Below are 27,854 nucleotides of genomic sequence, written 5' to 3' on the forward strand. Positions count from 1 at the left end.
TGAAATAAAATAGCTTTCATACGATTTCAACTGATCTTTACAACAAGCTTGTGCCCTAAGTTTAGTCATTTCTGATAAGAAAACTGAGGACCACCGGATTAGGTGGCTTGTTCACAGATTCGGTTCCCCTACTCCTTTCTAGTTTGTGAGTTGGGGCTTCAGTTTTTCTGAATCCAGGTGAATTTTCGGAAGTCCACGTGCTTTCGGCCTTTATTAATTCATTCATTCCCAAGCCAGGTTCGCCTGACCACACCGCGAGCGCCGGCCCAGTGCTTGCGATCTTCGTGACAGCACCGCGGGTGTAAGCACTGCTCGTGGGAGAGCCTCACAGGAAATCCAGAGTATTGCGCATGCGTGCTGTCCAGAAGGCGCTTGAACTCGGAGGCTTCCGTAGCGGGAGGGCGAAAGATGGCGGCGGCAGTACTGGGACAGTTGGGTAAGGATTTCTTAGTGGTTAAGCGACTGAAGGGAGTCGAGATGGAATCTGAGTTGACGGCTTGTGTTGATGTTACAGGTGCGTTATGGATACATAACCTGAGGAGCCGGGGGAAGCTGGCCTTGGGGTAAGTCTCTCGCTTCGGAGTTTCGGAAGGGCCCAAGGCGTCTTTACTATTCTGCCAGTTGGTAACTGAACGCCTCCGTGCCTAACTGTGCTTTAGGCTCTGGGGCCACTGAGGCGAATGAGACAGCCCGAGTCCCTGCTTTGTCACTGTGTTTTTCGCCACCTTATTGCATAAGCTCTGCAGGGATTAGGATTACCCATAACCCAAGGGCGATTGTAAATGCGATTTCTGAACGTCTACTGTGATCATTCTGGACAAGGTTAGACTATTCCATCTCCATATGGAAGCGTCCAACTTTTCAAGTTACCTCTCTGGTTACTTGCTTACATGGGCAGGGACCGTGTTGTGGACAACCCTGGTTTACGTCGTACCTGACATTGCGTTTAGCGGTTTATATGCCTTAACACATTCTCATAACATTCTACGAGTAGGTACTGCTATACCCGTTTTTCAGACAAGGAAATTGAAGTCCCCAAACGTAACATAACTTGCCTAAGGCCACTCAGTTGTAGGAAATTTTGAAGCTTTATACAGAGGATTCTGTAGCCTTAGGACAAAAGCATTCATTAAAGGTTAGGGTAAGTAGTCGCTGTATTTCTCCCCAAAAATTAATTTTTAAAAAACCGGTATTTGAAAATTGATAATCTAATTGTAAATTTTCTGGTCTGTCCATTTGTTAGCATTGATTTTGGTTTAGTTCATAGGCTTTGCAGACAGATGAGTTGTATATGAATCTATTTTTTAACTGTGATTTTGGAAAAATTACTTATTCTTAATAAGCTTCAGTTATCACTTTTATGATATGAGTGTTATATTAGTACCTATCTCGTAGGTTTTTAAAATTTTTTTAATTTTTATTAATTTTTTTTAGATGAGATCTTGCTATGTTGCCCGTGCTGGTCTCAAACTTAAGGACTGAAACAATTCTCTTGCCTCAGCCTCCTGAGGTACTGGGATTACAAGCACATGCCATGCGTGTAGCTCTAGTAGATTTTAAAAATGAAGTTCAAACAAGATAATGCATATGAAGTATTTAGTATGTTTATGGCATGTGATAATCCCACTCTGAATTCTAGTTGCCATTAATGTTTTTATTATTATAAATTATTACTGAGTTCCCAATTATATTTAACCCTTTTCTAAGTTCTTGGGTCCGAGGGGGATAAAGAGGTGGGCTAAAGAAGAAAATAGGAAGCAGTAGCTCTTAGGATTTTTTTGTACTCTTCTTAGATAATCTTCTGTCACTCTTCCCCCAACCATGCTGATTAACTTACTTTTTCTGAATATACTTTGCGCTTACTTGCTTCTTGGCTTTTCCTAATATGCCCTCACATCTTGTCTATAACAGCAGTCCTACCCATTATTCAAACCTCTGTTCAGATGTTTTCCCTTCAGGAAGTTTTCACTGGTCTCTCTAAAACGGAAAGAAATTAGTTTTCCCTTCCTTTTAGCATGTGTGCCTTCTGTGATGACTTCGTGTATATGTGTCTATGCCCTTTACTAGCTTGTGTATCTTGTGTATCTTGGAGAAGTAAGGACATTTGTTTGTTGTTGTAGCTCCAGCATAAGGTCTTAGACAAGGTGAATATTTTGATGTTGATTTGAATTGTCTTGCACCAACTTGTATTAAGAAGCTCTGAGCAAGAAACTTAAGCAGTTTGCCTTTAGTCTTTTCCTCTATGTCATGATACAAGAGTGTTGGGTTTTGCTAGATAATCTCTAAGGCTATTTGCAATTCTGAAGTTATTACATAATTTTGTGAATCCTTATTTTGGATTTTCTAGTGGGGAAAATGACCATAAGAAAACTAAGTAGAAAGGTATAAATAATGTTCATGATAACCACGTAAAATTTTAGTATATAATCTGATTCAGTGATTAGAAACTTTTTTTTCCTTTTTTTTTGGAGACAGGGTCTTGCTCTGTGCCCAGGCTGAAGTGCAGTGCTGTGATCATAGCTCACTGCAGCCTCAAACTCCTGGGCTCCCACCTCAGCTTCTTAAGTAGCTAGAACTACAGGTGCATGCCACCACACCTGGCTAATTTTTTAGGGTCTTGCTATGTTGCTCAGGCTGGTCTCTAACTCCTGGTCTCAAGTGATCCTCCTGCCTTGGCCTCCCAAAGGGAGGGATTACAGGCATGAGCTGCCAGGCCAGTGATTGGAAACTTAATTGCATATAGGCCCCAGACTAGAAATAAATAAACTAAGGAAGTTGTCTATGTAAAATGAAAGAGTGGGAGGACCCGTGGTGGTCAGTACAGTGTATTCCTCATCTAAAAACATTGAATTAGGTTAAGAAAACTGCTGCTGACCAAATAAAACATTTCTGCAGCAGCTATATATATACATATATACACATATATACATATATACACATATATACATATATACACATATATACATATATACACATATATACATATATACACATATATTCATATATATATCTATTTAAAAATTTTTTTTTTTTAAAGACAGCGTTGTGCTGTGTCACCCAGGCTGGAGTGCGGTGTCATGATCATAGCTCACTGAAGCCTCGATTCAAGCCATCTTCCCACCTCAGCCTCCCAAGTAGCTGGGATCACAGGCGTGCGCCACTACACCTGACTATTTTTTTTTGAGTTTTAGTAGAGATGAAGTCCTGTTATATTGCCCGGCTGGTCTGAAACTCCTGGGCTTAAGTAATCTCCCACCTCAGTCTCCCAAAGTGCTGGGATTACTCTGTAGGCTATATTTGTTAGCTGACTGACAGTTTTCAGTTTTTGAATTCCAAGTCTCCTATTTTACTGATGCATACATTTGAGAAGTTTTGTGACTTACTGAAGGTTACACAGTTAAATGTCAAAGTGAGGATCTAAACAAAATATTTTCTGGGACTACAGGTGCACGCCCCCACACCTGGCTAAGTTTTGTATTTTTAGTAGAGATGGGGTTTCACCATGTTGGCCAAGCTGGTCTCAAATTCCTAGGCTCAAATGATCTGCCCGCTTCGGCCTACCAAAGTGCTGGGATTACAGGCGTGAACCACTATGCCCAGCCAAAAAAAATTTTTTTTTTAAGAGAGTCTCACTATGCTGTACAGGCTGGTCTCGAACTCTTGGGCTCAAGTGATCTTCCCACCTCAGGCTCCCGAGTCTCTGGGATTACAGACGTGAGCCACCAAGCCTGTCTATACCACCCTTTAGATGGGGGCATATCCTCTTAAGCTTTCCTCAGTTTCCAACCATGTGTAAAATTTTGGCATAGTTATTTACACTCAGTCCTCTTACCTTACCTGTGTCTGTATTCTTTCATTGATTCTACAAATATGTATTTAGTGCCTGCTCTGAGCTGGGAACTATTCTAGCACTGAGGATTTTGCAGGGAACAGAAACAGACAATAATCCCTTGCCATTATGGAGTGTACAATATAGTAAGGGGGGCAAATAAGCAAAATAAGTAAAATATAGATTATATTAGTGACATCTGCTTATGAGAAAATAAAAGCAGAGATTGGGAACAAGAAGTATGTATGTTTGAGAGAGGAACTTGTAGTTTTAGATAGGGAAGACCTCACTAAAAGATAACATTTGAGTAAAGAGTTGAAGGAAATGAGGAAGCATGCTGTGCTAACGTCTGAGCAAACAGCATTCCGTACAGATAGAATAGTAAGTGCAACAGCTCCAAGGAACCATGTCTGGTGTCAGGAACAATGACAAAAAGGAGAGGGATAGTGATAGGAGATGTGGTCAGAGAGGAAGGGGGAGTCATAAATCTTATAGAGCCTTATTATTTTTTGTAAATACTTTGGCTTTTATTCTGAGCAAGATGGGAAACTATTGTAAGGTTTTGAGCATAGGGGTGATGTGATCCGACTTATGTTTATGAGTGTTTCTTTCTGGCTGCTATGTTGAGAATAGACTGGGGTGGGGATGGGGAGCAAGGATGGAAGCAGAGACCATTGGATATTTCAGGTATGAGATCATGGTGGCTTGGATTATGGTGGCCGTGAAGGTAAGTGAATGGTTGGATTCTGGCAGTATGTTAACCACAGCTGACAGATCTTGTTGATGCATTGGATGTGAGGTATGAGAAAGAAGGGTGACACCAAAGTTTATGACCTGAGCAACTGGAAGGGTAGAATTAACCATTTATTGAGCTAGGAAGACTTCCAGAGGAGCAGGTTTGGGGAGAATATTAGTAGCTCAGTTTTGGGTTTGTTAAATCTGAGCTGTTCAGTAAGCATCCAAGTAGAGATATGAGTAGGCAATTGGGTATATGAGTTTATAGAGTTCAGGGAATGGATGTAAATTTGGGAGTCATCAATGCATGGTTAATGTTTAAAGCTGCAAAGCTGGTTGACTTCACCAAGGGAGTGAGTGTAGATAGAAAGAGTCCAAGGATTGATTCCTGCCTAAGGCAGCCAACATTACAGACCAGGGAGGGAGACAAGGAAACAACAAAGGAGACTGGGGGGGAGTGGCCAGAGAGGGGAGAAGAAAACCCCAAGTGTCCTGGAACCCAATTAAAGAAAGTGTCTCAAGGAAGAGCAAGTGACCAGAGATACTTAGGTCACTCTCAGATGATGACTGATAATTAGAATTAGAATTAGAATTTGTCTGTATTTTCTGTTTTAAGGTTGCTTCATTTTGTTTTAATTTCGAATGTTATTCCAGCAATTGGCCAGGAGAGGGCACATAGGAACTTTTGATTTAATATTCTGTACTTCTAAATTAAGTACCCCATTTGGAATAATACTTTAATTTAATTTGATTATAATAGTTTGGACTTTGCTTGATAATTCAGTTTATGAATTATTTGAGTCCTGAAAGTATTATAAGAATTCAGAAAGCTTTGACATTATTAATTCATAGTATGTTTAATTTATGAAGCAACATATATAATTCACCAAATATGTATTGAAGATTTGAAGAGTGCAAGGTACTGTGCTAGGCGGGTGCAGCAGGTATGGGCCTGACTCAAGAAATCTTTCAGATTGGTTTGTAGCAAAGGGGTTCATGTTTCTGTCATGCTGTTGGTGATGAGATTAGAGATAGAATTAAGGTTAGGAGAGGCCTTATAGATGATGTAGTCTAATTCCTCTTTTCACAGACAAAGAAACCAAGGTCCAAAGAGGTGACAAACATAGTGTACCCTACTCACTAACTACAACTACGTAGAACCATAAACATTTATGATTATAAACTTGAGAAGAAACTTTAAAATTGTGTATTTAAAGCTTACAGTTCACAGGACTTATTTGGGGGGTGGGGACAGGGGAGATTAACTGTTCAAAGGGCCTAACTTTGTTTTATTTTTTATACCCTTAAAAAAAAAAACACGGGCGTGGTGGCTCACACCTGTAATCCTAGCACTTTGGGAGGCTGAGATGGGTGGATCACCTGAGGTCAGGAGTTCAAGACCAGCCTGGCCAACATGGTGAAACCCCGTCTCTACTAAAAATACAAAAATTAGCCAGGTGTGGGGTGTGATGGTGTGTCCCTGTAATCCCAGCTACTTGGGAGGCTGAGGCGGGAGAATTGTTTGAACCTAGGAGGCAGAGGTTGCAGTGATCTGAGATCGCACCATTGCACTCCAGCCTGGGTGACAAGAGTGAAACTCTGTCTCAAAATAAAATAAACAAAACAGAGGCAAGGTCTTGCTGTGTTGCCCAGGCTGGTCTTGAACTCCTGGCCTCAAACAGTCCTCCTATCGTGGCCTCCCAAAGTGCTGGTATTGCAGGCGTGAGCCACCATACTTGGCCAAAGGGCCTAATTTAAAAATAACACTAGCCATCAGTGTTTATCATGGGCTAGACCTTGTAGGATGCACTATATTAATTATTAATCCATCAACACTGTTAAAAAAGTATTATTTTCCTCATTCTACAAGTAATAAGATCTAAAATTTATTGAGCCCTTTTAAGTGTCAGGTTAAGTATTTTACTTGCATTTGAGCTTCTTAAGAAGGCTATGAGGTAATTATTATTAGTCTATTTACTAATGGGAAAACTGAGACCCAGAAAGTTATATGACTTCCCCAAGGCCATTCACCTAGTAAATTAGAGTTAGGATTTAGACCCAGGTCTGCTTGACTCTGTAGCCTCAGCTGTCACCATCTGGCTTATATTTCATTAGCAAAATAGGCCTTCATACATCATGTATCCTAATTTTGTGCTTCTCAGTTAAGACATTGGAACCTAAATGTGGATGGCAAAGGTATAGACTTTGTTAGGTATTTTGATGGCACTAATCTTGATATTAGGAAAGGAGATAGTGAACTTGGGGTAAAAATGATACACTAGAAGAATAGATTTGTTTGAGTCTTTGGTCTAAATGGCTTGAAGACTAAAAACAAAGGTTTTGTTTGCCAAGTAAATCATCCAAGTTGCATATTTGTATGAGAATATGCCAATGTACAACCACTTTGAGTATATAAGTCTGAGTTAAATGTTTACTCAGTATCCGCATACTAGACATTGTTCTTGGTGCCAGAATACAAAGAAAGTCGGACTTGCCCTTTAAATGCTCAACATCTGTACACTTAGGACAATAACTCATTCTATCACAGCCACTTATGATAGTACAGTGGTCTAAGTCATTGCTGTATGGCTGGCAAGAACAAAGTATTAAGACAACGCGAGAATCATGATCAGAGAAGGGATTAGGTGATGTTTCACATTGAGGTGACATTTGAGCTAGAACTTAAAACAGGATAAGCATTTCATTCAGGAGATAATGAGACGAGAAAACAATTTGAGTAAAGGCTTGGTCAGGGAACAATGAACATCTATGTGGCTAGGCTATAAGGGCAGATTGGGTCTAGATTATGAAAGGCCTTCTATGTCTTGCTAAAGAGTTTGGACTTCGTATTGCGGGCAGTAGGGAAATACCAAAGTTTGCTGTGTTAACTTTTTATTTGGATATGCCCAGACATATACAAAAGTAGACAGTTTGATGAACCTCCATGTATCTGTTACCCAACTTCAACACTTAATACTTATGGCCAATCTTATTTATAACCTGTACTCTCCCTCATCATATTTTGAAACACTCCCCCCAATGTATCATTTTCACAAATATTTTACTGTTATCTCATTAAAAAGCATTAAATATCCATTTGATATTTAAACGTCCAACAGCTTCATAACTGTCATACTTTTTAAATTATAATAGTTCACACATTGAAACTAACTGGTATTTCTGTTAAATCTCTTACTCTGTAGGTTTTTTATTCAACCCTCTCTTTTTTTTTTCGTGTAATTATTTGTTGGAGACAACTGGTTGTTTTGTAGCATTTTCTATACCTTGGATTTTACCGAGTGCATCCCCATGATATTACATAACATGTTGTCTTTTCTCTGTGTTTCCTATTTTGAATCTAGGAGCTTGAGCCCCCAGTTTCATTTTGGGCAGGAAAGACTACTTTGTGGATGGTGGGTGGTGTGTTCTTCCATAAGGAGGCACATAACGCCTCCTTTATCCATTAGTTTATTAAGGATCACAAGATGATGCTATTATAATTTGCTATTCCTTCATTACTAACTTTATACAAGTCAAACTTTTCCTCATCTACTACTTGGAAACTTAACGGTACAGTTCGTATAGGAAAGACAGGGTAAGTCTTGTCTTTTTCTTCATTCTTTCTCTTCATTCACCAATTTTCAAAATAACAAGTTGGCTCACTAGCATCTTCTAATGGTAACTAATTTGTATTTTTCCTGGTTTTGTTATAAACTTATGGCTTTAAACATATTTGATGTGTTTCAACCCGCTGCAATTATTGTCCTCATTAATGTTTGGCTTGTCCCATCTTTGGCTTGTTGGGCATCCACAAGTTGGCTCCTGAGTGCCTTTGACATGACCTTGGTAATCTTTGATGGCTTCTTTGCTTTCTGATATGACAAGATGTTCTAGGCTCATTTTGTATGTTATCTGCTTGAGATCTGCAATCAGCCATTTTTCTCAGAAGTTTTGGTTCTCTTCAATAGGAAATAGTATTTCAAGACTGTAATCTGGGAAGTAGGGGTGCTAATTGCTACTAGATTGTTCATTGCTTCTATACCTCTTCAGTGGAGAGATCTAGTACTTACTGGATTTTGGCTGAACCTCGTCTGCTTGTTTCCATACCAAGAATCCCAGTAGTCAGTGATGCTGAAAAAACAAGGATAGCATTAAATATTAATATTACATAACTATTCATCTGCTTATTTCAACAGATGTTTTTAAGCTGGAGGATGACATGTGTAGCTCTGAATTATAGAAGGGTAGCTCATTTGGTACTCAAGCAGAGAAAGATGGATTGGAACTGGGCAAGTTGATGGAAGAGAAATCAATCTAGAGGCTATTGCTAGATAGGATGGTGGCAATTAGAATGGAGAAGAGGTAAAGCATTTGAGAACGATTTCAGGGGAATCTTTATTTTATCTGTAAGATTTGGTGACTAGCTCTGGCAGGATGAAAATCATTGGGAAGTTGAAGATAAACTCTAGAACACCATTCAAGAGTGATTTTATTTAGTGATATAGGGGAGTAGCGGATGCCGGGGAAGATGGGAGAGGAAGAATGACTAGTTGTATATTATTAAAGCAATCGAAGTGTGGGGGAAGAGGTCAAGGAATAGTGAATTTGGGATCTTTATCATCAAGTCTCAGCCCATTAGTTTAGCATTCAAAGACAACCACTCTAGCCTCAATGACCTTTCCAATACTTAACAAATTCTCTGACTCAGTCAGACCTCCCCTTATTTCTCAACTCTGTACCTCTGCATAGATGATATATGTCGTTGCCCCATTCCTCTGATTATTAGTGTATTAGTCCATTTCACACTGCTATAAAGATACTACCTGAGACTGGATAACTCATAAACAAACGAGGTTTGATTGACTCACAGTTCTGCATGGCTGGGGATGCCTCAGGAGACTTCGAATCATAGGGGAAGGTGAAGGGGAAGCAGGCAACTTTTTCACAAGGCAGTAGGAGAGAGAGACAGCGCAGGGAAACTGCCACTTTTAAACCATCAGATCTCATGAGAACTCCCTCACTATCACGAGAACAGCGTGGGGGAAACTGCCCCAGTGATCTAATTACCTCCCATCAGGTCCCTCCCTCAACATGTATGGATTACAATTGAAGATGAGATTTGGGTGGGACACAAAGCCAAGCCATGTCAATTAGGGTGTTCAAGATTCACCTGAAGTCACCTCTGAAATCCTCTGCTGTTTCCCATATTTTAGTTATGTGGTTTTATATTGTCTTCTAATTGTTTTGTGTATTTGTCTTAGTTACTCAACAAAGTTGGGCAACCTTACAGGTCAGATCAGAGAGCTCATTATGTCTTCTCTAAATCTTTCTTAGGAGTGGGCGACTTATAAAAGACAGTGTTGTTGGCCAGTCAGGGCAAGAAATCTTGGGTTAATATCTATTAACGGTTTGACTTATGTGCGTTTACTTTCTCTCCCATTAGCCTCTAATAAACTGTCTCTTTGTTGTGTTTAAAAGTAGTCTCTATTAATGAATACCTCTAGAATATTTCCACTTGTGATCCTTAAATTGTTTTCATCAAAATGGAGCTGAAGTGGTTCAAAAGATATGTAAACTCTACAAAAAGTCACCTAAGTGTCTGTTGTTTTATAGGCTTCTTTCATTTCACAGTGTTTTACCTCAATCATATATCCACACAAGTGCTTCTCTTGACATTTCTCGAAAATGGGAGAAGAAGAATAAAATTGTTTATCCTCCACAACTGCCTGGAGAACCTCGGAGACCAGCAGTAAGTTTGTGGGTAGAACTAATCTCTTAATTCTGGTAGTGCTCTTACTCTTAAGTGATTAGTAATGATTTATTATTTTGTGTTAAAAAAATTATACAACCATTTGCTCTAATTGACACAGAAGATGTACTAGATTTATCTCTTTGATAGTTGAAAACGATTGTTATACTTTACTTGTTTGTCTTTACTTAACCTCCTGGATAGGGACCTTAACTCTAAAACTAAGCTAATAGTTTAAGACATACTGATTTTTGACTCTGAGAGGCTTGCTGATGAGCTCTTAATGATGGAGCATGTGGAGTTGGCAAGAATGACTTAAACTATTGGCCAATGTTTAAATTATGTATATGATTTTCCAGTGTTATATATTTGAATATAGACACACTGTTTTTTTGTTTGTTTGTTTGTTTTGCATTTGAACCTAAAGTTTGAACTTAATCATTGGGTTCCTACTGGAGATTTATCTTATCGTTAGCTGCACAGAATAAACAAATAACTTTTCAACTTTCATATTTTGTCATGACATCACAACTTGAAAGATTTGTCAGTCTAGGCTATTAAGTATTGACTCCATTTTGTTTATTTTATTTTATTATTATTTTTGAGACAGAGTCTTGCTCTGTCACCCAGCTGGAGTGCAATGGCACGATCTTGACTCACTGCAACCTTCGCCTCCCGGGTTCAAGGGATTCTCCTGCCTCAGCCTCCGGAGTAGCTGGGATTACAGGTGCCCACCACGATGCCTGGCTAATTTTTGTATTTTTAGTAGAGATGGGGTTTCACCATGTTGGCCAGGCTGGTCTCCATTTTGTAATTAACCAAAATTTACTAAATGAAATGTTACACAGTTGCACAAATATCATAAATAAAAATTTTTCTGTAATTAATGAACTTTTTTTGCTTCTTACCTAAGCTCTTTGAAATCAGTTTTTTTTTTTGTTTAAATTAATTTATTTTTTTTGAGATGGAGTCTCGCTCTGTTGCCCAGGCTGGAGTGCAGTGGCGCGATCTCGGCTTACTGCAAGCTCCGCCTCCCAGGTTCGCGCCATTCTCCTGTCTCAGCCTCCCGAGTAGCTGGGGCTACAGGCGCCTGCCACCGCGCCCGGCTAATTTTTTGTATTTTTAGTAGAGATGGGGTTTCACTGTGTTAGCCAGGATGGTCTCGATCTCCTGACCTCATGATCCGCCCACCTCGGCCTCCCAAAGTGCTGGGATTGCAGGCGTGAGCCACCGCGCCCGGCCTGAAATCAGGTATTAATTGGAAATAAATTATAACAGTATTTGTCAAGTCCAGAATCTATAACATATAACAGCACAATTTTGTTGCGTGTTTGTTTTGTTTAGTATCTTTAGATATTAAAAAAATGTACTTTAGGATATATCCCAAGTGGCAAAATTCAAATAGTTGGTAGTATGTCATCTGCTTAACTCTAGCAAATGACGAACACTATTCAATACAGTAATTTGTTGTGTGTTATATTTAATGAAACTATTTTGATTAACTTTTTTGTATCATTTATCCTTCTTATACAAGTGCCTGTGGGAAGACATTTGATTTGATATAGGAACTTTGGAAAACCTTAATTTCTCTATTTTGCACAGATTTTGTTTCAGTAAACCTTTGGGGGACAAATTATGACATTTGGGAAATATGAACATTTTCTGACTTTAAATAGTATTTAGTAATTTAATATTGGTACATCAGTTGTACCTGTTATGACTGGGAATACCGATACCCTTCATAAATACCTGACTTACCAGAAGTAATTTATTCACTGGCCATATAGTTCATAATACTGTGCTATAATGTACAATGTCCCTTAGAATTTCCAATCTGCCAGCTGCAGCCATTATTAAAATTAGTTTTATCTCTAGCTGAAAAGAGGGCCAGATAATATCTACCATTCTACCCAATTCTGATCTTCTGCATTAGAATATATAGTCAATAAATAATAGTGGATGGGATAGTGAGCAAACCCCGTAGCAGTAAATTAAAATGAATTTTACCAATGTAGAGTTGTTCTAGGCTACTCCTCATATTTTTAAGACTAACTTCATAGTTTAGCTAGCACCAATTTCCAAAGAATATAGATTCTTATGTAGATTTTGTCTTATGTGGGGCTTCATATAAAGAAAATGAAGGCTGGGTGTGGTGGTTCATGCCCGTAATCCCAGCACTTTGGGAGGCTGAGGTGGGCGGATCACAGGGTCAGGAGTTCAAGCCCAGCTGGCCAATATGGTGAAATCATATTTCTACTAAAAATACAAAAATTAGCTGGGTGTGGTGGTGCACACCTGTAGTCCCAGCTACTGGGAGGCTGAGGCAGGAGAATCACTTGAACCTGGGAGGCGGAGGTTGCAGTGAGCTGAGATCGTGCCACTGCACTACTTCAGCCTGGGTGACAGAGCGAGACTCTGTCTCAGAAAAAAAAAAAAAAAAGAAAAAAAAAATGAGCCAGAGAGAAATTAAATGGCTTTATGATAGTCACACCTTGTTAATTTGGGCTTCAGTTTACTTTTGCAGTATCTTTGAAAAAAGCTATGTTAAATAAATGAAAAGTGTAATGAGACTGTGTCAAAACTCTTTGAGCTACCATTTCTTACTTTTCCTCTTTTTCTTCACTCCCCCAACAACCATTTCTATATGAGACATATTTTTAATTTATGGATTAGTCAGCATACTGATAATAATACATTAATGTGAATCTGAATCTTCTCATAAAGCTCTAATAAGAACTTTTTTTTTTTTTGAGACACGGTCTAGCTCTGTTGCCCAAGCTGGAGTGCAGTAGCATGACCTCGGCTCACTGAAGCCTCTACCTCCTGGACTCAAGCTATTCTTGTGCCTCAGCCACCCAAGTAGCTGGGATTACAGGCGTGTGCCACCACACCCGGCTAATTTGTATTTTTAGTAGAGATGGGGTTTCTCTATGTGGTCCAGGCTGGTCTCCAACTCCTGGCATCAAGTGATCCACCCACCTTGGCCTCCCAAAGTGTTGGGATTACAGGTGTGAGCCACCGTACCTGGCCTAAAACTTTTTTTTTTTTTTTTGAGACAAGGTCTCACTCTGTTGCCCAGGCTAGAGTGCAGTTGTGCAGTCATGGCTCACTATAGCCTTGACCTCCTGGGCTCAAGAGATCTTCCCACCTCAGCCTCCTGAGTAGCTGGGACCACAGGTATGTGCCACCACTCCCGGCTAATTTTTGTATTTTTAGTAGAGATGAGTTTTTGTCATGTTGCCCAGGCTGGTCTCAAACTCCGGCGCTCAAGCGATCTGTCTGCCTCGGCCTCCCAAAGTGCTGGGATTACAGGCATGAGCCACAGCACCTGGCCAGAAATTTTATTAGGTAACACTTTTTCCTCATTTAAATTATTATATGCATTTAAAAATAAATTGATTTATTTAAAAGTTATTGATTTAGACATTTTATAATTTAGACATACATTTATTTCATTTGAATAACTATTTTACGTATCCTATCCTCACTTTATCTAATTTGCTGTATAGGTCAGTTAATGGCAGAGATACGTAACTAGGTCTTCTGACCTCCACCTTTGTTACTTTATTTGCTTGATACTTACGTACTGAGACTTTGTCTCCTTTATCTTTAGAAAGTGTCCTTAGACATTTCACCTGCCCAAAGTAAATGCTGAGGTTTTTTTTTCAGTTTTGGAAGAGGATGATTAACTTTTGCTTTTCTTGTAAACACTTCATTCCTTTTTGCCATCCTCTGGTCAGGATTACAATTTTTTATATGTGTAAAATTTGAGAGTAATCATACAGAATTAAGGTTTAAAGTTATCCCACCACAAGAATGCACAAATTAAAGGGTCTCTTCTATATGAAAGATTTTGTTGAGTGGATTAATTTTTGCAGATTATTATTATCAATCATGATAGTTCTTTCCTCTCCCTGTCTCCCCAGGACACTTTATTGCTGAAAATGTAATTAGGCTGTTGCTATAGTTTCAGGCTGTCTGCTTCTATTGCAACTGAAATCTGCCACATATTAAAAGATGGCCACTTGAGAAAACTGCTCTTTCTAAGGCATTTGAAAATTTCCAGCAGGAGTCAGAATGTTAGAAAGTTTTGAGACCTCCTTGCTGTAGTTTCCCATAATACGTGTTTTCTAATTTTTTTTTTAACTGGCAGTTTGGTATAGTAGTGGAAAGAAAGTAGAGGAACTTTTGAAAGTAGATGTGCTAGACATTGTATCAGGTGTATCATACTTCTCTGTTCTTTGAATTCCAACTTTGTCTCTTGCAAACCTCTGGTCTTAGACAAGTCACTTGATTTCTCTGATTTTCAGTTTATATATAAAATATTTCTCTCTCAACTCATAGAGTTAGACTAAATGAAATAATGAGTGAAAAGTGCTTTTTGAACTATACATTGTAATTAAACAGGGCATACCTACAACTTTATTTTTTTTTGAGACGGAGTCTTGCTCTGTCGCCCAGGCTGGAGTGCAGTGGCACAATCTCGGCTCACTGCAAGCTCCGCCTCCCGGGTTCATGCCATTCTCCTGCCTCAGCCTCCCGCGTAGCTGGGACTACAGGTGCCCGCCATCACGCCCGGCTAATTTTTTGTATTTTTAGTAGAGACGGGGTTTCACCATGTTAGCCAGGATGGTCTTGATCTGTTGACCTTGTGATCCGTCCGCCTTGGCCTCCCAAAGTGCTGGGATTATAGGCTTGAGCCACCGCACCCAGCCAACTTTAAATAGAACATAATAAAAGCTAACATTTACTGAGAAGTTACCATGTGCCAAGCACTATAAAATGGTTTCTTGAAATAGGTTATTTTATTTCCCTCTAATTATCGTTTTATTTATTTTACAGAAGAGGAAAATTAGAGAGAGGTTAAGTAGCTTGCTCAAGATTATGTAGCTAGTAAATGGCAGAGTTAGGATTCAAATCCAGGCAGTCTGATTCTAGAACCTATGCTGTTGACCAAACACCTAGAATATTGGCTTTTCACATGAAAACAGTTATTTTGTCCATTTTGCTATTTTTCTCCTCATTAATAATGAGCGTTTTCTTCTTGTACTTTTTCTTTTGTTCTTTTAATCAGCTAAATGTTTTCAAGATACTTTCATTTAAATCTTTTGGGATTTCTTTGGATAGAAATGTTGCAAGTGTTGACACAAACCAGCCGTTGTATAGTTTCTATATCTCCCTTAGTAATCTTTTAACATAGTGAGACTTTGGAAAAATACAACTTTGTGTAGGGGAAAATAGTCTTTAAATTCTTAGTAATGTTTCTATTTCTTATGGCAGCGTTTTCTTTAGGCCTAGAAAGTAAAAACTTAAATAACAGTATATGTTATTGTCATTTTGTGGTAAACCTGCTAAAATTTTCTTTCTGTCCTTTGTTTTCCTATTTGTAAGGAAATCTACCACTGTCGAAGACAAATAAAATATAGCAAAGACAAGATGTGGTATTTGGCAAAATTGGTAAGCTGCAATGACTATTACCATATAATTAATAATTTAGGAAAGAAGCTATGAGTTCCCCTCCCCACCCCTCACCCCAGGATTTGAAAAATAAAAAAGATTTGTGAGGAATATGATATAATTGGTAGGTAGTCAAAAGAATGATTGTACAGAGATGTATGATTTTCCTTAATTTTCACCTTTTTCTGAGAAACTAAATCACATTGGATAGATAGATACTAAAAGGCATCAGGAGTTTGGCTATAACCAGAGAATCCAGGAAACCTACTTATTTATCTGTAAACTTGATTCAACCTGTTTTAAAACTGTTGCTTTTAAGTTTTTTTCCCTAGGAAATGAAATTTATAGATGAGGGGAGACAGAAGCAGCAAATATACATATAATACATTTATCCTATAGGAAAAGGAGATGCCTTGAATGCCTAGTGTAGTTGTTACCAACCTGTGGTCTCTCTGTCATGTTTGCTGCCTTTTAATGTTACTGAAACTATTACAGTCTCAGTTTTATGGTTAAAATGTTTGTTTCATTTTGACTGAAAGAGAATAGTATCTCCTCTCAAACTTGTTTTCTTCTCTTTTGTTTGGGTTCAATTCACTGTTTTTAGAAGTTACTCAAATTATGTAAGGCTTTCATTGAAAAGGAAACATTGACTTTGTAAACTAATTTATTTTCTTTTGTCTCTCACCCTTTAATTCCAGATACGAGGAATGTCTATTGACCAGGCTTTGGCTCAGTTGGAATTCAATGACAAAAAAGGGGCCAAAATAATTAAAGAGGTAAACTTACAAGTTTGGGTGCGGTAGGGAATGGGGAACTGGGGAATGCAGCTGTCTTGCAATTATTAGGAAGCTTAGACTAAATCATGAATTCCCTAAATTTTCTGTTGTAAATGCATACTTTATATAATACAGATTTAGGGTGCTCAGTTTATTAAATATGTGTATACTTTAGGAATGTTGTGTGCTTTAGGGTTTATTTCCTGAGGTGCTTTTATTTCCACCAAATATTTATCTGTTTTTTACTGCTTATGATGTGATGAATCTTATTTTTAATGATTTGGGGCTTGGTATGTATATGTGTGTATTTGTGTGTATGTATGTGTGTTTGTGTATATATATTATTTATTTCTTGGAGCAAGGCTGAACTTCAAGGTATATTTTTTTGAAGATTTTTTTTTTTCCTATAAAGGAGAGTTTTTGTAACTAAGTAATTTTGTAACTAAATGGAAAGAGCCCTGGACTGGAACTCAAGAGACTTGGACTTTAGTCTTTTCTCTGATCTTTTTCTTGTGACCGTGGGCATGACACTTAACCAGTCGGTTTCTATTTTTCTCACCTAAACTATGTGGGATTGGATTAGATGACCCCTAAAGATCCTTCCAACTCTAAATGTAGCTAATTCACTAGATACAAATGTGCTGACGGTAATTGTGGTGACTCTTTCTAGGAACGTGAATATTCTTTTTTTATTACATATATATTTTTCTTTTTTTTTTTCTTTTTGAGACAGAGTCTAGCTCCGTCGCACAGGCTGGAGTGTAGTGGCGCCATCTTGACTCACTGCAATCTCCGCCTCCTGGATTCAAGTGATTCTTCTGCCTCAGCCTCCCGAGTAGCTGGGACTACAGATGTGCGCCACCATACCCGGCTAATATTTTTGTATTTTTAGTAGAGATGGGATTTCACCATATTGGCCACGCTGGTCTTGAACTCCTGACCTCAGGCGATCCGCCCACCTCAGCCTCCCAAAGTGCTGGGATTACAGGCGTGAGCCACCGCACCCAGCCTATTTTTCTTTTTTAATATTCTTTTTTCAAAAAGTTGTGTTGATTTTTGTCCCTTACCATCTGGGGATATCAGCATTATTTTCTATATATTCAGTTAATTCTCACCAAAAGTCAGTTCATACCTTTCAGTTTAGTAGTAATAGTTAAATAGTTGAGATTGATAGATTCAGACTTCTAAAGGGTTCCTTTGTAATGCTATGATTTTGCTATATTTAATTCAATTCAGAATGCATTTACAAGTATTTGTTGTGTACCCAGCCTTGTACTGCATTCTTTATCTTTTAAGGCGTAAAAGATCTGGTTTCTGTTATTTCTGACAATTGCGTTTTTTTTTTTTTGAGATGGAGCCTCGCCCTGTCACCCAGGCTAGAGTACAGTGGCGCCATCTCCGCTCACTGTAACCTCCACCTCCTGGGTTCAAGTGATTCTACAACCTCAGCCTCCCGAGTAGCTGGGACTACTGATGTGTGCCACCACGCCCAGCTAATATTTTTGTATTTTTAGTAGAGACAAGATTTCACCATGTTGGCCAGGATGGTCTCAATCTCTTGACCTCATGATCTGCCCACCTCGGCCTCCCAAAGTGCTGGGATTACAGGCGAGAGCCCCTGCGCCTGGCCCAATTGTCATATTTTTACAAAAATGTGTTCTGGAGGAAGTTAATTCAAAATATCTACAGAGAGTAAATTTGATAATTAACCTCTTTAAGGAAATTATTATATCAAGTGTGATTTTCTCTACTTGTCTAATGTTAATGGTTACTTTGCATCCAAAGTTTAAGAATTTTTATTTTATTCTAGTTTTTAATTAGATTTTTGTTTCTTTTAGAGACAGGGTATCACTCCATTGCCCAGGGCTGGAGTATAGTGGCATGATCACAGCTCACTGCAGCTTTGACTTCCTGAGCTCAAGGGATTTTTGTCCTTCAGCTTCCCAAATAGCTGGAACTGCAGGTGTGTGCCACCACGTCCAGCAAATTTTTTACTTTTGTAGAGATGGGCTGGTCTTGAACTCCTGGCCTCAAGGGATCCTCTTGCCTCAGCCTCCCAAAGTGCTGGTATTATAGGCACGAGCCACCATCCCAGCTAAGACTTTTCAGTAAGATTAAGCTATTGAGTTTCATGAACTTTGTGTTTGTTTTTTAAGATAGGGTCTCTGTTGCCCAGGCTGGAGTGCAGTGGTGCAATCTTGGCTCACTGCAGCCTCCACCTTGTGGGTTCAAGTGATCCTCCAGCCTCAGCCTTCCACATAGCTAGGGTTAGAGGTATGTGTTACCACACCTGGCTGATTTTTGTATTTTTAGTAGAGGTGGGGTTTTGACATGTTGACCAAGTGGATCTCAAACTCCTGGCCTCATGTGATCTGCCCATCCCATCTTGGCCTCCCGAAGTGCTGGTACCATGGACATGTGAGCCACTGCATCTGGCCTTGGGAACTTTTTTTTTCTTTTTTTTTTTTTCCTTAGGTTTTAGGGTACATGTGCACAATGTGCAGGTTTGTTACATATGTATCCATGTGCCATGTTGTTTTGCTGCACCCATTAACTCGTCATTTAGCATTAGGTATATCTCCTAATGCTGTCCCTCCCCTCTCCCCCCACCCCACAACAGTCCCCGGAGTGTGATGTTCCCCTTCCTGTGTCCATGAGTTCTCATTGTTCAATTCCCACCTATGAGTGAGAACATGTGGTGTTTGGTTTTTTGTCCTTGCGATAGTTTACTGAGAATGATGTTTTCCAGTTTCATCCATGTCCCTACAAAGGACAGGAACTCATCATTTTTTATGGCTGCATAGTATTCCATGGTGTATATGTGCCACATTTTCTTTTTTTTCTTTTTTTTTTTGAGACGGGGTCTCGCTCTTTCTCCCAGCCCGGAGTGCAGTGGCGCAATCTCGGCTCACTGCAAGCTCCGCCTCCTGGGTTCACGCCATTCTCCTGCCTTAGCTCCCCAAGTAGCTGGGACTACAGGCGCCCGCCACTGCGCCCGGCTAATTTTTTGTATTTTTAGTAGAGACAGGGTTTCACCGTGTTAACCAGGATGGTCTCGATCTCCTGACCTCGTGATCCGCCTGCCTCGGCCTCCCAAAGTGCTGGGATTACAGGCGTGAGCCACATGTGCCACATTTTCTTAATCCAGTCTATCGTTGTTGGACATTTGGGTTGGTTCCAACTCCTTGCTATTGTGAATAGTGCCGCAATAAACATACGTGTGCATGTGTCTTTATAGCAGCATGATTTATAGTCCTTTGGGTATATACCCAGTAATGGGATGGCTGGGTCAAATGGTATTTCTAGTTCTAGATCCCTGAGGAATCGCCACACTGACTTCCACAATGGTTGAACTAGTTTACAGTCCCACCAACAGTGTAAAAGTGTTCCTATTTCTCCACATCCTCTCCAGCACCTGTTGTGTCCTGACTTTTTAATGATGGCCATTCTAACTGGTGTGAGATGGTATCTCATTGTGGTTTTGATTTGCATTTCTCTGATGGCCAGTGATGATGAGCATTTTTTCATGTGTTTTTTGGCTGCATAAATGTCTTCTTTTGAGAAGTGTCTGTTCATGTCCTTTGCCCACTTTTTGATGGGGTTGTTTGTTTTTTTCTTGTAAATTTGTTTGAGTTCATTGTAGATTCTGGATATTAGCCCTTTGTCAGATGAGTAGGTTGCAAAAATTTTCTCCCATTCTGTAGGTTGCCTGTTCACTCTGATGGTAGTTTCTTTTGCTGTGCAGAAGCTTTTTAGTTTAATTAGATCCCATTTGTCAATTTTGGCTTTTGTTGCCATTGCTTTTGGTGTTTTAGACATGAAGTCCTTGCCCATGCCTATGTCCTGAATGGTATTGCCTAGGTTTTCTTGTAGGATTTTAATGGTTTTAGGTCTAACATTTAAGTCTTTAATCCATCTTGAATTAATTTTTGTATAAGGTGTAAGGAAGGGATCCAGTTTCAGCTTTCTACATATGGCTAGCCAGTTTTCGGCCTTGGGAACTTTTTGACAAGTTTCTGACTCAAAGACATAATGTTCCTTCCCAAGGGTACTGCTTACCAGCACTGCTATCTCCTTTATAGCTTACACATGTCATTAAAAACTTAGTAGGATGGGCTGTGTTCTATGCATTTACAATTCTTGATCTAAGGAAGGAAAGCTCCCTTCTCCTTTTGTACTCTTATCATTTGATATTCTCTTTTTAAAATTGACTATGGAAGCATGTGATTAGCAGTCATAGTACAGAGATAATGAGAGATGAGAAACTTAATTCCATTTTACTTCAGGGTTAACCATATAAATGCTTTTCTTTTTCTTATTTAAGGTTCTCTTAGAAGCACAAGATATGGCAGTGAGAGACCACAATGTGGAGTTCAGGTCCAATTTATATATAGGTAAGATTTTTAATATTCTTAGCATTAGAAAATGTCTTCAGTAGTAATGCCATGTTTTTTATCTAATGACAGTCTTTAATATCTAACTCCTCAGGACTTGGTTTGTCAGTGAGAATTGCTAATAATGGCTTATTCTTCAGCCGTATGCATGTCAATTTTAATTTAGTGTTAATGAAAATAACTGTACTGTTTTACCTGTTCTGTAATGAGACTGAGATCATAAAGCCAATTGCTAATAATTATTAAATAATAGATACCAAGACTGGGGTACATAGAGTGGTACTTTAATTGTAATATTATAACAAATAGTATTAACACATTTTTAAAGTTGTTTGTCAACCAGAAGGAGGTAAATAATCACAGGTGCATTTAAAAAATTTTTATTTATAATGTGCCAAGCCAGGTGCCTAATCCATAAAGGTGTCCTGTAATTTAACCTTCCAATTATCAAAATGGAAGGTCTGTTGAATTGTAAAAGCCAAGGGGCCTTGGAAGGCTCAGATGCCCCAGATGTGTTTGTTCCACTTTGTTACTACATCCTGAAGCATTATCTCTGCTTTTACATGCTTGTTCCACATCAAATTAAATTAATATAAGTTAAAATGCTTTGGGAAGCATGATGTGCTGTACAAATAGAAGGAATCTTTTTGCTGCAGACCGTCACACAGTTCTTTTCCGAGAAGGAGATTAATGTTTATTACAAAGCTCTCTTGCCTCCTCCCAACACCATGGGAAAGTGGAGCAGTGGTTGGAGTTATTGTTTTTTTCTCACTATAGCAATTACTCCTAACCTCAGCAGTTTTATAATCAAACAAAGATGTTGATGTTGAAGCAAAATTTTCTCAATCTGCCATACCAACATATAAAGATTATTTTACTTAAAGCTATTTTAAATTCAGGATATGGGGAACAGCTACTCTCCAGATGGAGGAGAAAGGGCTGAATCAGTACAGGGGGAATTAGTTGTATTTTATAATTTTTCAACAATTAGAGTAAAAAAAAAATTATCTAATTTCTACTTTTTCACATAGCCTCCGTGCTGGTTAGGTTAAAATCTCAGTTCAACTCACCTGGAATTGATGCTGGCCACCACACCTCCTGAAATTCAAATTAGTTGATTTTCAGTTGAAATGCTTTATTTTAAAGCTGAATCTTGTATAATTTTATTCTGATACATGCAAAGATGCAAAGGGAAATCAAAATGGCAACTCAGAAGATGCAGGGCCATAGTAGTTAATCATAAGCATTTTCTTCTGGGAGCATTATGAATAAATAATGTTGGAGAGGGCTTGGAATCATTGGAAGGGATGAGGAGCAAGACCATTTGCTTAAAACCTCTTGGTGATTCTTCCTGCTCTGTGACTCTGAATATCAAATCAAATTTAATTAATTTTATGCAGTTTCACAGGAATGTGAGATTCGTAGCTGATAGACTTTCTAATGGACTTCAGATACAAATGAAATACGATTTGTCTTTAAGCCTTTTTCAATAACTGTCTTTAAATCCTTTTCAATAATTGTAGTAAAGAGAGATAGGATAAAAAGTTTAATCCTGTTCTTCCAAATGAAGGGGCAGGGTCCACTGTTGTCATTAAGCAAACATGCTTAACCAATCCTACATAAATGACCCTTTATTTTATCTTTTTTTATTTTTGGAGATGAGGACTTGCTCTGTCACTCAGGCTGGAGTGCAGTGGTGTGATCACAGCTCACTGCGGCTTTGAACTCCTGGTCTCAAGTCATCTTCCTGCCCCAGCCTCCTGAGTAGCTGGGACTAGAGGCACATGCCGGCACACCTAGCTAATTTTAAAATTTTTTGTAGAGACAGAGGTCTCGCTTAGATGCCTATGCTGGTCTTGAACTCCTGGCTTCAAGCGGTCCTACTACCTCAGCCTCCCAAAGTGTTAGGATTACAGGCATAAGCCACATTGTCTGACCCTTTAATCCAGAGTTCTTTTGCACATTTCTGCTGAAAAATCTCTGCCTTACCTGTACTCTCTTCATCTACTTCTGTGTTGATGACTTAAGTAAGGATAATAAATTTGGATTTATATTATGATTTTTAAAATTTTTCATTCACTAAGTATTTTGATGCCTAATTCCATAATCAAAAGAGATGAGTTCCCTCAGGAAGAGTATGATGTGTCAGACATTTTATCCCTGTATTTGCCAAGCTTTTTCTTAAGAATCATCTTGAGGTTGTTACTTAAAATATAGATTCCCAGGCCTCGGCACAGACCCACTGGACTTGAAACCCCAGTGGAGAGGCCTGGGAGGCTGTTTATTTAATAAACAGCTTAATAATAATCAGTAGTTTAATAAACTATTGATTCTTAACCATAAAATATGGGAAACTGATTTATCTTACTGTGTTCTTGGAAAAGGCCTAGACATTTCATTCCATAGACTTCTGTTAGAGTTTTGAAAGACTAGTTACTTATTGGCTACTATTTTGGTTCAGCAATGGTTCTTTCAGTACCCTGAAATAAGTATAGGCATTTTAAAGGAAGTGCTTTTTTGATAGCATATGTTCTCATTATATGGTAATTCTTTCAAATGCCTGTCATTGGTCTAAAGCTAATACCTGGTGTTGCATGACCACAGATTTAGAAAGTTCATTTCCCTTTCAAACTTTAATGATGACTAATGATACTGTGAATAGGCCTTAACAAGTGGACATGGACTAATAAAATGTCTCTGCTTAGTGATTCATGGCATCTAAAGCGAATCACTTTAGGGAAAGTGATCAACTGACCTTGTATATCAATCTTATTGGCTAAGAGTGATGAAGGTGGGAGGGGAGGGCTTCTAATGTTACAATTTCAAGATTTGTATTTACTAAATACTACTAATAGGAAATATTCACTGTGTGTATATATACTTACTTACTTATTTATTTATTTTGAGATGGAATCTCACTCTGCACCCAGGCTAGAGTGCAGTGGTGCGATCTCAGCTCACTGCAACCTCTGCCTCCAGGGTTGAAGCAATTCTTGTGCCTCAGCCTCCCGAGTAGCTGGAACTACAGGCGTGCATCACCACACCCAGCTAATTTTTGTATTTTTAGTAGAGATGAGGTTTCACTATGTTGGCCAGGCTGGTCTCGAACTCCTGACCTCAGGTGATCCACCTGCCTCAGCCTCCCAAGATTTTGGGATTACAGGTGAGAGCCACCGTGCCTGCCCTGAAAATATTGGCAATATTTTAAATTCATTACACCTATTGGGTATTATCTATAGAAAAACACAGGTTGTCTTCATTTTTGAGATATCTTAATGTGTTTTTTCATTCAAAAAGTATTTGAGTACTTTCTGTGTGCATACTATCCACATTAAATAGGTGATGTTATATCTTTTGTGTCATTTTAAAACATTTAACACTTGTAGTTCTTTGACAGTAGTATTTCTTTGGAAGAATGCACACATTGTTCTTCTGAAGTATAATAATACCGTGTATACCATTAGTATTATATGTACTTGAAAAACTTTGAAACTTATTTCAGAATTTGAGCAGATTTACCAGAGACCTCTGTATTGAAAAAATGATATTATGTAGCAGATTATGTATTGCAAAGTTATTTTTGTTTCTATGGATCATGAACTTTTGGGGCAATACAAAAAGGGTGTAAGTTTGGTTGAGGAGGTGACTTTTACAGATGAAACACAGATGCTTATAAAGACAGCATATGATTTGGGACCAAAAAGAGTAATACAGACAAATGGTATTGTTGGAGTAGAGAAGAAAAGGTCAATATGGGTTAGAATAGTCGTGGAGACTTTGTAGAAAAAATTGGCATGTGAAGATAGGCTTTTGGGAGTCTGGAGGAATGCTCTTCCAGGAGAAGAGCAGATTTTTAAAGTGGGGTAGCCATACATGCAGAGGCACATAGGTTGGAATAAGCAGTAATAGTGTAGTACAATGAGGAGAACAGTGTGAAGGAAGTAGAAATTTGACCTCGAATAGATAAAATGGGAAGGGTAGATTGGGCCTATATTCCAGAAAACTGAACATGGCAGGCTGTGCATTTGGTTCAAACTATATCAAAGAGGTTTGGGTAAGAGATTTATGTTATTAAGATAGTGTTTTAAAAGTATTAATGATAAGCGGTAGTTTTGAAATTGTGCTCTGTGGGGTGTCTAGCAGTGGGACCCTTGATATCTTCATCACCACTATATCCCTGGAGCCCAGGATAGAGCCTGGTACCCAGGAGGAACTCAAAAATGTTTGTTGAGTGAATGAATGGCACAGTTTTGGGTCTTCCTTGACCCACGTTTCAATAGGAGCAGATCAGCATTACAGTGTTTTATATATCAAGCTTCTACATGTTGTTTGATTTTGCTTGAAATGATTCCGTATACAAAAGCAGTTTGAAACCCCTAAATATGGACTTAGTGGAGGAGAGATTGGAGGAGAGGAACCAGAAAACATTTTGGCAACTATGTTCTAAGTCCTGATTTCATTTACACCTCAGGGTGGCTGTGTTGGGTATTCCCATTACGGTGTATTAAAGAATCTTAGGATGTTTCAGAAAAATTAATGTTTTTGTTTTGACATAAAGAAATGATGGCATCATGGCTTTAAGATATGCAGATGATCTTTTATGCCTTTAAGATGAAATCATGACTGACAGCAGGCATTGAGCTTCTGCTTTTGTGCAGATTTCTGTAAGTTTGTGTTTTGGGGGAGATAGAAGGGAAATGGGAGCTGACGTAGACCCTGATGGGGTTGATCATTGTGATCTAGTGATCCATTGAGTATTTGGAAATTGGTGCTCAAGTTGGATAGAGAAATGATTTTGGATAGAAGCAGCTATCACATTTGTAAAATGCTTTTTAGAAATTTTCTGGTCTCACTGTTCTTATTTGTAGGTTTCTTCTAGGCAAGTTGATCCAGGGGACGCACCGTGATGGGGTTTCCTTATAAAGTGATTTGTGTAATGCTGCTTTCTCTGGAAATTTGTAAACTCATTTTTTCAGTGCCCACTAAATGAAGTTAATAAAAGGGCAGTAGGTCTTTCCCTATCTCACTTAGACCCTAGGCAGTTTTCCTTTCATTCTTGGCTTTCCCTTTGGCAAAGCTAGGAGGCTTCTGCTGAAACCCACTTCACTAGAGGATATCGTAGTTAGAGAGTTGTCAAGTGCATACTTTGGTATAGTCCCTATATTTATAAAGTATGTCACAGTAAGTGTATAAGAATGATGTGTGTTGAAATGGATAATTTGATATGTATTCTGTAGATTTTACCTTTTTAAAAGGCTTATTAACTAAACAAGTAGCTGACTAAATACATTCAGAAAATAGTAGAAGGTAGCTGGCTACTACTCTGACTTATTGGGGGTGAACAGGTGAACAGTTCTCCTTATATACTATTTGTTTGTTTTTTTTTTTTGAGATGGAGTCTTGCACTGCCACCCGGGCTGGTGTGCAGTGGTGGATCTTGGCTCACTGCAGCCTCTGCCTCCTGGGTTCAGGCGATTCTCCTGCCTCAGCCTCCCGAGTAGCTAGGATTACAGGTGCCTGCCACCACAACTGGCTAATTTTTTGTATTTTTAATGGAGACGGGGTTTCACTATGTTGGCCAAGGTCCAACTCCTGACCTTGTGGTGATCTGCCCGCCTTGGCCTCCCAAAGTGCTGAGATTACAGGCGTGAGCCACCGCACCCGGCCCTTATGTACTATTTAAAAGATTTCTTTAAACTTTCAAGGTCAAATTTTGATATACAGAATGGGGGAGGGGAGCCGAGGGGGCCGTTGTGCCAGAGTTCCTAAAACTGGCTGTGAATCAGAATTTCTGGGGAGAGTTGGGGTACAGGTGTTTGCCCAGGATGTAATTTCCAAGGCCCACCCCAGATATACTGAATTAGAATCCACAGAGGTGAGTTCTCAGCATCTGCATTTTAATTACATTCTCTAGGTTAGTTTGATGTAGCTTGTCAGAGAACCAGCATTTGGGAGCCATTGACTCCAGCGGCTTCTCATCACAATTAGAATAAAATAAAAAACTCCTTGCCTGAGCCTACAGGGCCCTGTGTAATCTTGCCCTGGCTTTATCTCTAATCTCTTTCCCTTGTTTGTGCCCCTCTTCCCCTTGCTTACTATGCTTCAGCATGGTAGTCTTCTTTCTTTTCCTAAAACAAGCCGAGTACATTCCCACCATTGGGCCTTTGCACTTGCTGTTTCCTCTGCCTGGAATACCCTGTCCCTAGATACTCACACAGATGATTCATTACACTCTTAGATCAAATCTCTCTTTCTCAGGGATGCCTCTTGACACTCCCAGTCTGAAGTCCCCTACACCCCATCATCGTCTGTCATCTCATTCTGATTTATTCACAGCACTTGTCACTAGCTGAAATTATTTTATTTTACGTCTGTCTTCTCCAGAATGTAAACTGCTTGGAGGCAGGGGCCTTGCCAGTCTTGTGCACTCTTACTTCTCCAACACTAGAATAGTGCCTGGTCCTTAGTTAGTATTCAGGAGATAGTTGTTTTGAGACGAGCCTGCGCTAGCCAACCAGTGAGCCTGTGTAGTCTCAGAATCCAGTCAAGTAAAGGACAGAAATTGCTCAGCTGGTCAGGCTTGTGGATAACACTCATTTCCTGTAATTCTCTTTTTCTTCCCATTTAGCTGAGTCCACCTCAGGACGAGGCCAGTGCCTGAAACGCATCCGCTACCATGGCAGAGGTCGCTTTGGGATCATGGAGAAGGTTTATTGCCATTATTTTGTGAAGTTGGTGGAAGGGCCCCCACCTCCACCTGAGCCACCAAAGACGGCAGTTGCCCATGCCAAAGAGTATATTCAGCAGCTTCGCAGCCGGACCATCGTTCACACTCTATGATGAGGAGATTCAGACTCCACGGTGTATATATTTTGCCATTTATTTTCTAAAAATAAACAAAAATTGAAGACAAA

At 39.1% G+C, this 27,854-nt stretch overlaps 1 protein-coding gene across 3 annotated transcripts; it reads left to right on the forward strand.

The window, feature by feature from the left end:
• The first annotated feature begins 269 nt into the window (after window positions 1-269).
• On the forward strand, window positions 270-27,854 carry MRPL22 (mitochondrial ribosomal protein L22). 3 transcript variants are annotated; one of them, XM_032158474.2, is made up of 7 exons: window positions 270-436; window positions 515-563; window positions 10,178-10,313; window positions 15,705-15,770; window positions 16,469-16,546; window positions 20,871-20,940; window positions 27,569-27,854. In XM_032158474.2, the coding sequence occupies exons 1-7, from the start codon at window positions 409-411 to the stop codon at window positions 27,778-27,780; spliced, it is 639 nt and encodes a 212-aa protein (XP_032014365.1). In that variant the 5' UTR covers window positions 270-408; the 3' UTR covers window positions 27,781-27,854. The 3 variants fall into 3 exon arrangements, with proteins under 3 accessions (XP_032014365.1, XP_032014366.1, XP_058296061.1); XM_032158475.2 differs by having other exon boundaries at window positions 274-436; window positions 10,196-10,313; XM_058440078.1 differs by lacking the exons at window positions 270-436; window positions 10,178-10,313 and having other exon boundaries at window positions 545-563.

Source organism: Hylobates moloch, unplaced genomic scaffold (assembly GCF_009828535.3).
Source record: "Hylobates moloch isolate HMO894 unplaced genomic scaffold, HMol_V3 SCAFFOLD_6, whole genome shotgun sequence".
Taxonomy (NCBI): Eukaryota; Metazoa; Chordata; class Mammalia; order Primates; family Hylobatidae; genus Hylobates; species Hylobates moloch.

Bases quoted from the DNA above. Each gene is read 5' to 3' on its own strand.
- MRPL22 (XM_032158474.2), top strand. From the start codon at position 409: ATGGCGGCGGCAGTACTGGGACAGTTGG. The intron at 16,547-20,870 runs GTAAACTTACAA...TTCTTATTTAAG, and splicing joins GGGCCAAAATAATTAAAGAG to GTTCTCTTAGAAGCACAAGA. The intron at 20,941-27,568 runs GTAAGATTTTTA...CTTCCCATTTAG, and splicing joins CAGGTCCAATTTATATATAG to CTGAGTCCACCTCAGGACGA.